The 13154-nt window shown below is 32.1% G+C and overlaps 3 protein-coding genes across 3 annotated transcripts; 1 reads left to right on the forward strand and 2 right to left on the reverse strand.

Annotated features, from left to right (window-relative positions):
• Positions 1-621: 621 nt before the first annotated feature.
• KABA2_06S02970 (basic helix-loop-helix domain-containing protein) lies at positions 622-1416 on the reverse strand (the record flags this gene model as incomplete). The annotated part of the gene is made up of 1 exon (XM_041551239.1): positions 622-1416. The coding sequence occupies one exon, from the start codon at positions 1414-1416 to the stop codon at positions 622-624; it is 795 nt and encodes a 264-aa protein (XP_041407173.1).
• Positions 1417-6303: 4887 nt separating this feature from the next.
• CDC19 (pyruvate kinase CDC19) lies at positions 6304-7809 on the reverse strand (the record flags this gene model as incomplete). The annotated part of the gene is made up of 1 exon (XM_041551240.1): positions 6304-7809. One exon carries the CDS (start codon positions 7807-7809, stop codon positions 6304-6306), a length of 1506 nt encoding a protein of 501 aa, XP_041407174.1.
• Positions 7810-10271: 2462 nt separating this feature from the next.
• On the forward strand, positions 10272-11225 carry CYC3 (holocytochrome c synthase CYC3; the record flags this gene model as incomplete). Its single annotated transcript, XM_041551241.1, has 1 exon — positions 10272-11225. The coding sequence occupies one exon, from the start codon at positions 10272-10274 to the stop codon at positions 11223-11225; it is 954 nt and encodes a 317-aa protein (XP_041407175.1).
• Positions 11226-13154: the final 1929 nt, after the last annotated feature.

Below are 13154 nucleotides of genomic sequence, written 5' to 3' on the forward strand. Positions count from 1 at the left end.
GGGGGGGGTGAGGGGAAGTTAAATTTTTAAAGAATAGATGTAGCCGGAACGGTCACAGTTATATATAGAGGTCACATTAACTGACTATCTGAAGTTGATAATAATTTAGCTAATCTTGCAAGACAAAAAAACATTATTATTTCACCCTCTGAATCTTCTGCAACACATATTTCGTACTCATCGGTATAACGAAAATATGTAATTATAACAATGACTGACACTTAATATGTTACAAAATTTGAGTTCATTTTATTACTCGGATTATTAATTATTCATTTTATATATATATAACTATATATTAATGCACACACTTGTCTATAATATTAGCAAATATATGGGTTTAGTTAAACTAAACTCTAGAGATCTGTTTGCTTAGTTTATTCGCCAAAAACAAAATAAGCAGTTCCTTAAAGAACCATTATGAAATACCGAAATATATCATAACCAGTACGATATATTTTGGAAAAAAGAAAAAAGAATTAAAAATAAATGCGTAAACTTTAGAAAGAATTTGAACTCAACTCAAAATATAATCGTTTACGGACAACCTAATTTAATATCTTCAGTGGTATTAGAGAAGATTTGAAAGTATTTGAGATTTAAGATAGTATGGAATATAACTTAAGTGTTGAAGTTGTTCAATTTTCCTAATTGAGTAGTCAAATTAGCCTTCAATTTATCATTTTCTTCTCTCAATTTTTGATTTTCACGAAGAAACAATTGCTCGTTGTCTTGTAAGTATTGGATATAGTCCACTGCCTTGTCTAAGATTTTACTCTTGTTAACTTTAGCATTACATTTTACTCCGGAAATTAAATTAGATCTATTATCATTTATTAAGTTGCTGACTTCAAAAGCTGTATCATTAGCAGCAACCCACGGAATAATCTGTTGAAGTTTAGCGATTTTTGTATTAATATTAATTCTATACCTCTTTTCAATTTTGTTGTGTGCAACTTTTTGATCGTTAGTTAATTTTTTTCTATATTTTTTAGGGGCCCTAACCTTAGTAGTCTTTGCATTCGAAGTGTCAGTGGTAGATGTACTATTTGATATACCATTCGTATCTTGGAAAATGAAAGGTTGTGAATCTTCTATTTTAACTTTAACAGTGTTATTGTTTTCAATTGGTAACGATATTGGTTCTTCAACGCTGGAAACACTGTTATAGTTATTGAGTGTTATGTTTACATCTTCCTTTAAAGGATTGTGAAATATCCCTTGGCTAGCGATGTTATCCATATTAGTTATATAATGAGGGGAGTCTTCGATAGAAGTGGCTGAAGATGAAATAATAGTTTCTAACTGATCATACCATCCAGAGAGTGTTTCTAATGAAGTCGAAGTTTGGTTAGTTGGAGTAGCATTTAACAACCCGTTCGATACCATGTCATTGAGGGTATCAGTTTGTTTCATAGATGGTGTTTCAGCTATGTTGTCACTCCACATATCAGATGCAAATGGCATGTTGTTGTTACTTTGGAATGTTGCATTCCTGTTAAATGTATTATTATTGTGTACTTCCATTATATGTAATTTTTAAAGAATGTTATGTTATTAAAATGTATTTGTAGTATTGATTCTTATATAATTTAATAGATAATAGAAGGTAAAAAAGAAAATAGAACAGATAAATATTACAATTGATAAAATAGAAAAAATAAAATAACAAATAAAGGAAAGGTAGGTTAACTTATATAGTTTTTAAAATTGAACAATTCTAAATTCATTATTGAAATTGAAGTTGATAATAAAATATCCTTAGAAAGGTAAAACCTTGGCACTTTGAGTAACCAACATCTGCTACCAGATAGTCGTTAATTATGAAACTTTTTAAACTACATGAACAAAATCTAAGTTGTCTCTGGGTTGATAATAGTTTATAATATCCATATTATAATTATTTTAATAAAAAATGCGCAGTAACCTCTAAGTCACCGGAATAAATAAAGAAGTCCGCAAATTTGGTTGTAATGAATGTTAATTTAATTCTCAATAATACTTACAGAATACCTTCTGTGGACGAATCAATATCTTGCATATTTTTTTTCTTTTATGATTATTAGTAAATTAGTTAAGAGAAGTTATTAGAGTTGAATCTTTTTTGACTATTTCTGCCCCTCTTTGAATAAATAACTGATTATGATGCTATTTTAATGGCAAAATAAAACAAAATTGGAAACAATATACTGCATAACAGTAAGGCAAAGCAAGTTGACGTAATAAATTTCGCAGAAAAAACGAACACACAATCGTTTCTTTTCTTCAAAAAGAAACTGAAAATGTTGGGGACTTCTTTTACCTTGGCAGTGAAATCCCCTGACGGAAATTAAAATGGACTCCTTTTTTGATATACTTCCCTCATGAAGCACTATTCAAACAGTAGGTCACTTTTTCCTTGCACAACTAAAGGAATTAGAAATACATAGAAGAGGAAGGATGGGGTCCGTAAAAGGAAAAAGAAAACTAAAGGTCCCAGTGGGCTTGCATAGTATAGAAAAAACGAATTTACCAAAATGGAAAAAAGAAGGATGAAATAGAACAATTTTCTATTAGATTAGATGAAACAAAAACAAAATAAACAGAAAAAGCGCGCTGTGGGATTCTATTTTGATTTTATTTTGATTTTTCTAAGAAAACCCCATGCAGGGACAGATCCTTAACTAATGAAATTCCCCGTAAATCCCAAAATACACTTTCCAGAAAATATCCGCACCTGAGAAACTATTGGAAGGGAACAATAGACCGAGATCTATTTGAACTCTCTTCTACAAGGATATTGAGCACAGAAACCCCTGTGAAATTTTTGACTTTTTTGTCTTTTTGTTTTGGCTTTTCTACTTTTCTCCACATTTTTACATAAGTATTGTAAGTTTTCATCATCAATAACCTGAAGTGTACCTATATGGTAATCAATGCATGTAAGTGATTATGGTATTGTTATCGAGCCCATCTTATTTTTTACCGTAAACATGTTGTAGTACTAAAGGTATTGTTGTCCAAACATATATTGAAGAGCCCTAGTATGTTAATTTCACCAAAAAGGACAATAGATAATGAAAAAGAGAAAAAGAAAAAAATGAACAAAAAAACAGTACGACTGGACCAATACCGCGGTATAATAATACCCTTTGTATTGGTGTAAGATCAATGATATATTCAGATCAAGGTTTATTGATAACTAATAAAATCATTAGGCAAATAACGGTCTAATGTTTTCTGGTTGTCAGTTCAATAGCTATCTGATGGTTTCTATTGGTTGTTTGAGTTGTTTAGATAAGAAAAAGACAATACTATCAACAAAAACAACTCAAAGATGGCCAAAGGTGGCAACAATAAATTAACCAGACGTAAAATATAGATATATGTAGAAGACTAGATAAAAGAAAATAATATAAGAAAAAGAAATTAAAGTATAACCGGGTATACATACGTAAACAAACTTTAAAAGAAGAGTTAAATTTCTGGATTTATAGAAAACTCTAAAAACTGTATTTACATAATTCCCAAAAAAAAATAAGTAATTATTTGGTAAACAAAAAGGTGGTGATGAAAATATACCGAGGATCTTGCTAGATAAAAAAAAATGAATAGGTTCATTCTCACACTAGCAAAAATTCCTCATCATAATTATCCCCTCTTTTTCATCTTCGGTTATAGGTTCACGTTCTTTCACATTCTCTTATCTGTTGAATGTTTTATATCTCTAGTTCATTTTCTAGAGCAGCAAATTTCCGCAGCAAAAATACGAATATTTTTCTTTCACTGTACTTCTGTGTCGGTATCTGTTCGGTCATTTCTCTGCAAGAAAGTAGATTTACTGTTGCAACTCTAAAATTCAAAAATTTCAAAAATACATAGGTGTATATTTTAAGTTTTCCTTTTGGAAGAATAAAGTTCCTGAAAAGGGAGCAATATAATAAACCGTCGTTCAGACATTCTTTGGCAAAGTAACCCCCAGCTGAAAGGTTATTTATCTATGTAATTTATTTTTATTTGACTGAGTATAATGTCAGTATCTTCTGTGCATATCAGAAATTCCATGGAAGCGCTTTACGACATCAAATTAAGGTAGTTTTTCCCCTAATTTTAAAGACTAGACTGCTTAAAGTTTCTAATATTCAATATGTAGCAGATGGAGATTTTTTGAGGGTTTTACCCCTCTAATGAATTAACATTACAAACAACTATGAGAATTGATTCGTTATATCGGTCATGCTCAAACATTAGAATCTTGCCTTTTGGTGAGGCAGTTTTACATGGGATATAGAAAATAAAGGAAAATAGAATACAATAGAATAAATATGTTGAGTTTCTACACATGCAAGCAATACTACTTTCGTATATGTTTAGTCCCAAAATAGAAGAGATCGAATATTGGAGAATGAAAGTATGGAACAAAACAGAACACGATTGGCTCTTAGTAGCTAAGTTTTATTACGTTATGTATATGAAATACCTCTAATATTATTATTTTCTCTCCTTCTTATTAGAATACCACCTGAAATTAATCGGAAATAAACACATGTCAATCATATAAAGTTGTACATTTTCAACGAACTAACAACTTATAGCAAATAATTAAAAATACCTCCTTTTGTATATTCGGCAATCATATTTAATCTGGCTGGTCTATCAAGAGGGGGACAGCTGCAAAAAAATAACTATATACTTTGATTAGCGTTAATGTAATCATCTAATCCGGTTTAATATCAAGGCATATCTTTCAAACGGTATTGTCTGTTGAATATCCTTGGCAGAGTTAAATTTCTTTTTATTTTTATTTTTATTTTTCTGCAGTTCTTTCTTGGTATAACAGAAAATTCCACGGAGCGGTAACTTCAGATATATGAAGATACGGAAACCCCGAAATATATATTTTGGCTCGCACAAAATTGATAACAATACTTGACCAATAAAGAAGTATTTTGATCAGATAAGCAAGCATGTTTATTGGGAAGAGACTTTTTGTGCCCCCTTGTACTTAGTTATAATGGATAAACGTATGGCTAAATTTATTCATTAAGGTTTCAAAAAAATCATACGCAATGGTGACATAATCAGTGGTTTGTTTATTTTCATTTTAGTTTTTACTTCGGATTCTCTGTACATTTCATGAGAATATAGGAAATACAATAATTCAGCCGATTTTATTTATTTTTTAAAATATAGAAAAGTTTAATATTACTTAATCTTTTAAAGTTTTAATGTGTATATTACTACAACGAATGCACAAAACGTCAATCAGATGATTAGTAGGGCGTTTTTTTTAGCATTTCTAGCTAGCTAAGAGAAAGTGTTATCTATATTTTTCGGTAACCAGAGAGTATATTATACATATCTTTCTTTTAATTTAGTCTATTTTTAGTTTATCTCTTCACAGGTATGATATTCCCGCAAAACGCAAGTATCTATTAAATCTTTCTTTGTTTGGTACCAACAATGTTGAGTGCATATATTATCCGACCCCTCATTTCGTTTTCCTTATCTTACAGCCGATACCCGAAGATATCTCATAACAGAGCATCCATAATAACTTTATTAGTACTTTTACAGAAAGATCACTCATAGTATAGTTAATGCCACGTGTATCTTGGCATTTTTCTTTATTTGAGTCTTATTCTTTTCTAGGAAGTTCATTTCAATGCGATATTTTTGTTATTGTTGTTGTCTTCTGCATCTTTCAATTTCTTGTTTATGACTTCTTTAACTACTTGTTATTGAGTAACCCAGTGTTGTAATATCTTCCTATATTATTTCTTTTTGCATAAACAGATCACAACTAGTCTCATCAAATAATGTTATTGTTAACATGAATAAAGTTACAACGGAGACTCGTTTTTCAGATCAAATTCTCTCATTTCTCGTAAAATAACCTCAAATCGTTATTCACGCTATGAAATATATTCTTTAGTTATGAAACCGGAGACTTTGAATAAATCTGGACCATACTTATTGGATATATATTGTAAATAATGCTTCTACGTAAAGAGATATAATATATATTGAATGTGAGTCAAGAGAACAATATATGGAGAAGACTTGGCCCGTCATTAATATAATCAACCCTCTCCTCGAAGAAAATCAAATTCCATCCTAACTCTTGAAACGAGCTCACAAATAATAAACACATAAAAACTGTAATAACCAAAAAATGTCGTTAATTTCAAATATACATATATCTATATATTCTAATCATAATTTGTGTATAGTATTTAGGTACCCTCTAATAAGGACCTCTTTAAAGTATAAATTTACTTAGTGAAAGAAAAAATTGAATTGAATAATTTATTTTCAGTAAATTTAAACAGTAGAGACTTGTAGAGTGTTAGAGTGACCGGAACCAGACTTGAAACCTTGGACGGAGACGAAAGTGTCACCCTTCTTTAGGATGTTCATTTCTTCAGCCTTTTGGATACCGAATTGGACTCTAGCGTCAACATCTTCAGTCCAGTCAGAGTTAGCAGCCTTGGAGTAGACGAATGGGAAAACACCTCTGTTTAGGTGGGCCATTCTAGCAGCTCTTTCGTTTCTGGTAACCAAGATGATTGGACATTCTGGTCTGTACTTAGAGACAAGTCTTGGGGTAGTACCAGAGGTGGATAGAACAATGATAGCCTTAGCACCTTGTTCGAAAGTAGCAGCGACAGCAGAGGCGGCAACAGTTTCGGTGGTGGAGGTTGGCTTAGCAGTAGAGTTTCTCAAGTCATCGTACAATGGTAGATGAGCAATAGCTTGTTCAGCAATGACAGCGGTGTCAGCCATGGTGGTGACAGCGTTGATTGGGTAGTTACCCTTGGCGGTTTCACCAGACAACATGACACAGTCAGCACCATCTAGAATGGCGTTACCGACATCGGAGACTTCAGCTCTGGTTGGTCTTGGGTTGTAAGTCATAGATTCCAACATTTGGGTGGCACAGATAACTGGCTTACCAGCTAGGTTACACTTGGCAATCAATTTCTTTTGGACAGCTAGAACTTCTGGAGCTGGGATTTCAATACCTAAATCACCTCTGGCAACCATAACACCGTCAGTAACAGCTAGAATTTCGTCGAAGTTGTTAACACCTTGTTGGTTTTCAATCTTGACAATGATCTTGATGTCCTTACCGTCTTCACCTAGGACTTCTCTGATAGTTAGAACATCTTGAGCAGTTCTGATGAAAGAAGCGAAGATCATGTGAGCACCGTTCTTGACACCGAATCTCAAATCTTGCTTGTCCTTTTCGGATAGAGCTGGTAGATCGACATCGGTACCTGGTAAGTTAACACCCTTGTGAGAACAGATCTTACCGGCATTCAAGGACTTAACCTTCAAGTTTTGACCGTCAACAACTTCTAGGACTTCGAAAGACAACACACCGTCATCGACGTAGATGATCTTACCCTTGGAGATAACCTTGGTGATGTTCTTGTAGTCGACGAACATGACCTTGTCATCACAAGCCTTAGCGTACTTGTCATCAGTAGAGAAGATCATTTCGTGGTTTGGTGGAATTGGGTAGTCAACTTCGTTAACAGTGGTACCAGTTCTGATTTCTGGACCCTTGGTGTCCAAAGCGATGGCTAATGGTCTACCTGGGTATAGTTCTTCAGACTTTCTGGCGTTTTCAATGACAGATTGATGGTATTCGTAAGAACCGTGAGAGAAGTTCATTCTGACGATGTTCAAACCAGCCTTTCTTAGGTTGACTAAGACTTCTGGGTTGTTGGTCTTTGGACCAATGGTACCAATGATGGCAGTCTTTCTTAGTTGCTTACCGGCAACAACTTCTAGGTTGGTTAGTCTTTGGATTCTGGAGGACATTATTGTATTGATGAGATCAGATAGATGGTTCGGTTCTCTTAAGAAAAAGAAATGAAACAAAAATAATATAAAAGAGAAATAATATAAATAAGATATTAAAGATTAAAAGATAATAAAAAAATTTAAGTAAAGGAAAGAGAATATTAGTGAAACGGATTAAAATGATAATTGATTAAAGTATATATATCAAGAGTTAATGGATTCGAAATTGCGATGTTTTTGAATTGAAAAAAAAACGTATTTGAAAAATTTTCCAATATATCTCACACATTTCATCCAAAAGAACATTTCAACTAAAAAAAAACCTATTTACTGCGGTAGTAGTAGTTAATTATCACGTTAAACATTGCATACTTTAAACTAAAATCGTAAAAATTATCATCACCAAATATTCAGATAATTAATTATAATAACAATAATTTTATGATAATTCTATGATAAGTATTATAGTAATAGAGTGGTGGTATTAGTAGTAGCTTAGCTCTTTTGCATGGATTTGCTGTCTTTATTATTTTTCACGTCGTCAGATTAAATAATATATTTGGGTATCCAAAGGGTAATTATCCCCTGTCTAGGCCAGTTTCTGTGCAGAAATATGTGGACTTGTGCAAAATATGGGAATGCTTTTAATGGTTGTTTGACTGTAATTTTTGCTACAGGTTGTTGTATTTGCTAGGAAGGAACCCACGCGAGGCAAGTTGATTAGGTAAATAAGACGTTACGAAGAAACAACCTCAGAGAGGCGGCTGGAGACCCCAAGTTAGGATTCCAGTATCCTTTCTTAAACGCTTGTTTTTTGTAGTTTTTTTCCTAGTGCGACGGTTTGTGTGGTTGGCAGCATCTATTTAATTGCTTTTTCTTTTTATCCTCTCCGCCCCTTTTTTTCCTATAAATATTTTGTGGCCGCTATGGGCTCCACTACCATTGCAACACCCATGCCTCGCACTTCTAACACAAACTAATTCAGAGGAATCTTACGAACAACGCACGAGCCCTTTCAAAGACCATGATCATCCTTCACATTGTATGTGCCTGCAAAGAAAGCGAAAACGAAAAACGAAAAAAAAGGTTGTCGGAACAACATCCGATTTTATTCGTGTTTTTTTTGGAAAGTGGATGCCAGGGGGTGTGGGTGCAATTGGAAATACTAATAAAATCATCGCAGTTGCTAATTTGAATATTTTCAGAATGGCCAGAGAACAGAGAAATTTGCTTTTCATTATCACTATTAACGTCGAGGTGTATACAAAATTAACTAATTCATTGGTGTTGTTATAGGCATGTTAGATATAGATATATATATATGATGAATTAGGAAATTGGGGCGCCACTTGTTGTCTGCTGGTATTAATTCAAAGATGAGGATGACAGAAACAAAGATTATAAGGGTGTGTTCAAGTCCTTGAATCGTTATTATTAAATATATTCGATCTTGAATTATCCTATCTATATAACGTGTTTGTTTTATTGTGAATCCAAATCCTCGATAGAGTAATTGGGTGAGCTTATTGAATAACAAAATAATAAAAACTATAAGAACAATAGAACTTGTTAATGGTAATAAAATAAGTTATTAAAATGGAAACAACCTACTCTCCCTAGTGTTTATCAATTTGTACCCTGGGATCTTATTTTTATTTGTCTTCTTTATTGCGTATTTTGGAATATTCCTTTTTTGGCAATTTAGGCAAGTTATGGAAAGTTTTTAATTTTAGTATCAGTTTTAACAAATAACATATTTTTTAAAAAATAATTGAAGTAAACAAAAACCATAAAGTGACATCTTGCAAAGATTTCCCATTTCACTTTATGATGTATTCTATTTTTGTTATTACTATCAAATATATTTATTAAGGCCGTGTCTCAATAAATATTTCTTTTTATAATCACAAATATGTTAATAAGACATCTCAATGAATGTTGTATTTTATTAATTGAAAACAAAAAAAAAGATTACTTAACCTTAAGTACCTGTAAACTAATCGTAATCAATTTAGTTACTTTAAATGCTTCATTGTGAACATTAAAAATAATTAAAAGTTATACGGTGGGTGCTACATCACTTGGAACGATAACAAACGGCTGAACCATATGTTAAAATATTAAAAGACCGAAAAATTCTTGTCCCTTTGTACGTAACCGATATTTTCCAAAAATTGTGTTTTTGCTTTGGGGGTAACAGGACGAGGGGCAGCAAGACGAAGCAAGGGAAACTTTGACAAACATTAATGTGTGAGAGACAGAAGAGAGATATATAATAGTTAACATACCTATTTGACATGACAGGATTAATTATTATATAAAAAGTAATATGTATAATTTCAAATCAAAAAACAGACGAAGAAAGGACTATTAAGATCGTTATTTTGCTTTAAATTTAATTAAGCAGTGTTCCAGTTTATTCTACTTTTGGGAACAAATTTCATCGATATTACGAACATAATTTATATACTATTATTATAATGGGTTGGTTTTGGAGTGATGACCCTTCAAAAGGATTAAATAGACAAACCACCACAACTACAACAACAAAAGCACCTGCTAATATGTATGAAGGTGATATATCACTTTGTCCAGTGATGAATCCAAGTGGAAATACACCACCACCAACACCACCATCACAACTATCACAGTCGGCTCCTACTACAAGAATGGATGAAGGTGATATTTCTTTATGCCCTGTAATGAACCCCAGTGGAGAAGGAATAAAATCGGGGGAGAAAGGTGATAAAAATGCAATGAATCCATTGAATTATATCCCAAAGGATGTATCTGCTACTGTGAAACATCCAGATCAAGATATGCATTTAACTACAGAACGTACTATATCAACGATACCAAAGGGTAATGAGAATAGTAAATGGGAATATCCTTCTGCACAACAGATGTATAATGCAATGGTGAGAAAAGGGAAGATCGACTCTACTGATAAGGAGGAAGTCGATGAAACTGCCATCGAATCAATGGTTGAAGTTCATAATTTCTTAAATGAAAGTTGTTGGTATGAAGTATTAGATTGGGAAAAACAATATACTGAAGAGACCAATGTTCAACCAAAATTATTAAGATTTATGGGGAAACCGGGCGTTTTATCACCAAGAGCAAGATTACATTATTATATGAGTTATATATTTCCATCTCATTTTGCTAAAGAATTACCATTTGACAGACATGACTGGGTTATCTTAAGAGGTGACCCTAACTCTAAGGATTCTGAATATCCAGGTTATAGAAGAGTTAGATACGTGTTAGACTTTTACGGCGGTCCGGATGATCCCAATGGTTTCCCAACATTTAGTGTTGATGTAAGACCAGCTTTGGATAATATTGGTAACGCGAAGGACAGATTTGAACATTTGACTAAAAATGTTACCAACAAATATTTTGGAGAAAAGCCAAGCACAGAGAAGAAATGAAAACAACAACAACAACAACTGATAATTCGTTCCAAAGAAAGATTTACAGTATCCATTTATTTCCTTTTCTTTTATTTATTACGCCATCTTATGATCTGTATTTTATGAACTATATCTCACTAAACTAATATGAATATTATTCGACAAGAATTGAAAATAAAGAATAGACTAGTATGAATGTTCTGCTTAATCCATAATCTCTTGTAAATAAGAAAAAACCCCATCAGAACAAGCCACTTATGCATCTCTATATACTTGAATTAAGTCCAGATGTTAATATTGTAACGTATTTCATACACTTTCTTTATATACGTATATGCAATTATCAAGGCAGTAGAGGGAATTATAATATGTACTAAAACAATCATCACAACAATTAATACAAGGTAGATAGATCCCTTTATAGTAATTCTTCTAATTTAGAAATATTGATTATGTAAATCATAATTTGTGAAAATGTCGTACAAATATTGTAAAATTTTGAGCGATCCAACAAATGATGATCTCTCTTTCGTGGGATTTTTTCCTTTCGGCGATAATGGTTGGAAAAAGATTGTAAAAGGGAGAGTAAAAAAGATTCACATATTATTGGAGATTTCCACCTTTCATGACGAAAAGGGACAATAGGAGTAGATCTGTCCTATTTAAATGATTTACAAATGCTGTTTATATTTTTTTTTTGCAAATAAAATACATCAGGCAATTCCTATTATATGAAATGGATTTTCTATTATATCTTTTCAGAAGATATGGGATAATAATAAATTGGTAAGGTTCCAAAGAAAAAAAGTAACGAAATTTCAAATCTTCTTCGAGATGATGAAAAAAAATAGATAGCCATAGCCACGTTTTATCTTCTCTAATAGTACTACATATATATCGTTTCTAAAGCGAATACCTCCTCTCCTTGACAATCAAATAAGCAAGAAATATTAACAGTTAAGTTAAGTAAAATATATTATCTGATTATATAATCTCATATCCCCGAATTTGTTATAAAGTACTATCCCGGCAATTTATAAAAATATTGTCACTTCATAATAACATATATATTTGATTCGAACCAAAATAGTAATAATTAAAGGGAGATTATTATCATTATTGTTGTAGATCAAGTAATTTCAGGTTACGTTCCTTCCCAAAGAGGAATCATTACCGCGTTTGATCAAAAACTGATCCAAATGGTATACATACATACATGATTAAGAAATAATATAGATACCAAATTTTTCACTACTATGATTATTAAGATTTAAACCCGTTAAAATGAGTGATTGTAAAAGTTCAACATTTCAGGTCTCAAGAGGTGGGGTGTGCAATGTAATGCAAAGTAATTCACCACTACAAAGTTTTTTTTAATTACGAAACAAAATATATTTGTTAAATGCGATATATTGTAGTGTAACGTTTGGAAACACATAACTATATCAAATGTATTCCCTTAATTTTAAAAGCAAAGAATGCTTTACTGGGTCAGTTGTGAAACAAGCACCTCTTTTCTCTCTACACTATTAGATTGTATTACAGTGAAAAAATGTTTCAAAACGTTATACCCGGGATGGTTAATATGTCGAGCATTTTTTTTCTTCATTTTTAGGCACCGGTTTTGTCGTTTTGATTGGCGAAATGAAACTTCACGTAAAGAAAATATCAGAAAATCAACGCAGCGTTCAACAACTGACAAGAAGAAAAATGAAGTTTGAAGTAAAAGTAAAAACACACACATTCAACCGCACATTTAATGGTGTAATATTTCTATTACATACTACGTCTTATCTGAACTAATAGACTTTATCACTGTGGACGTTCTTTCTTAATCAGATAAGGCACCTGTTTGATTTACTTTAAGGGGAAGTGTGTTGCAAAAATACGAATAGAAAATATTTGGTAGGAATTAGAGCACCACAAATACAGAATATATAGAAACAT

This window comes from Maudiozyma barnettii, assembly GCF_903064755.1.
Source record: "Maudiozyma barnettii strain CLIB 1767 genome assembly, contig: KABA2_06, whole genome shotgun sequence".
Taxonomy (NCBI): domain Eukaryota; kingdom Fungi; phylum Ascomycota; class Saccharomycetes; order Saccharomycetales; family Saccharomycetaceae; genus Maudiozyma; species Maudiozyma barnettii.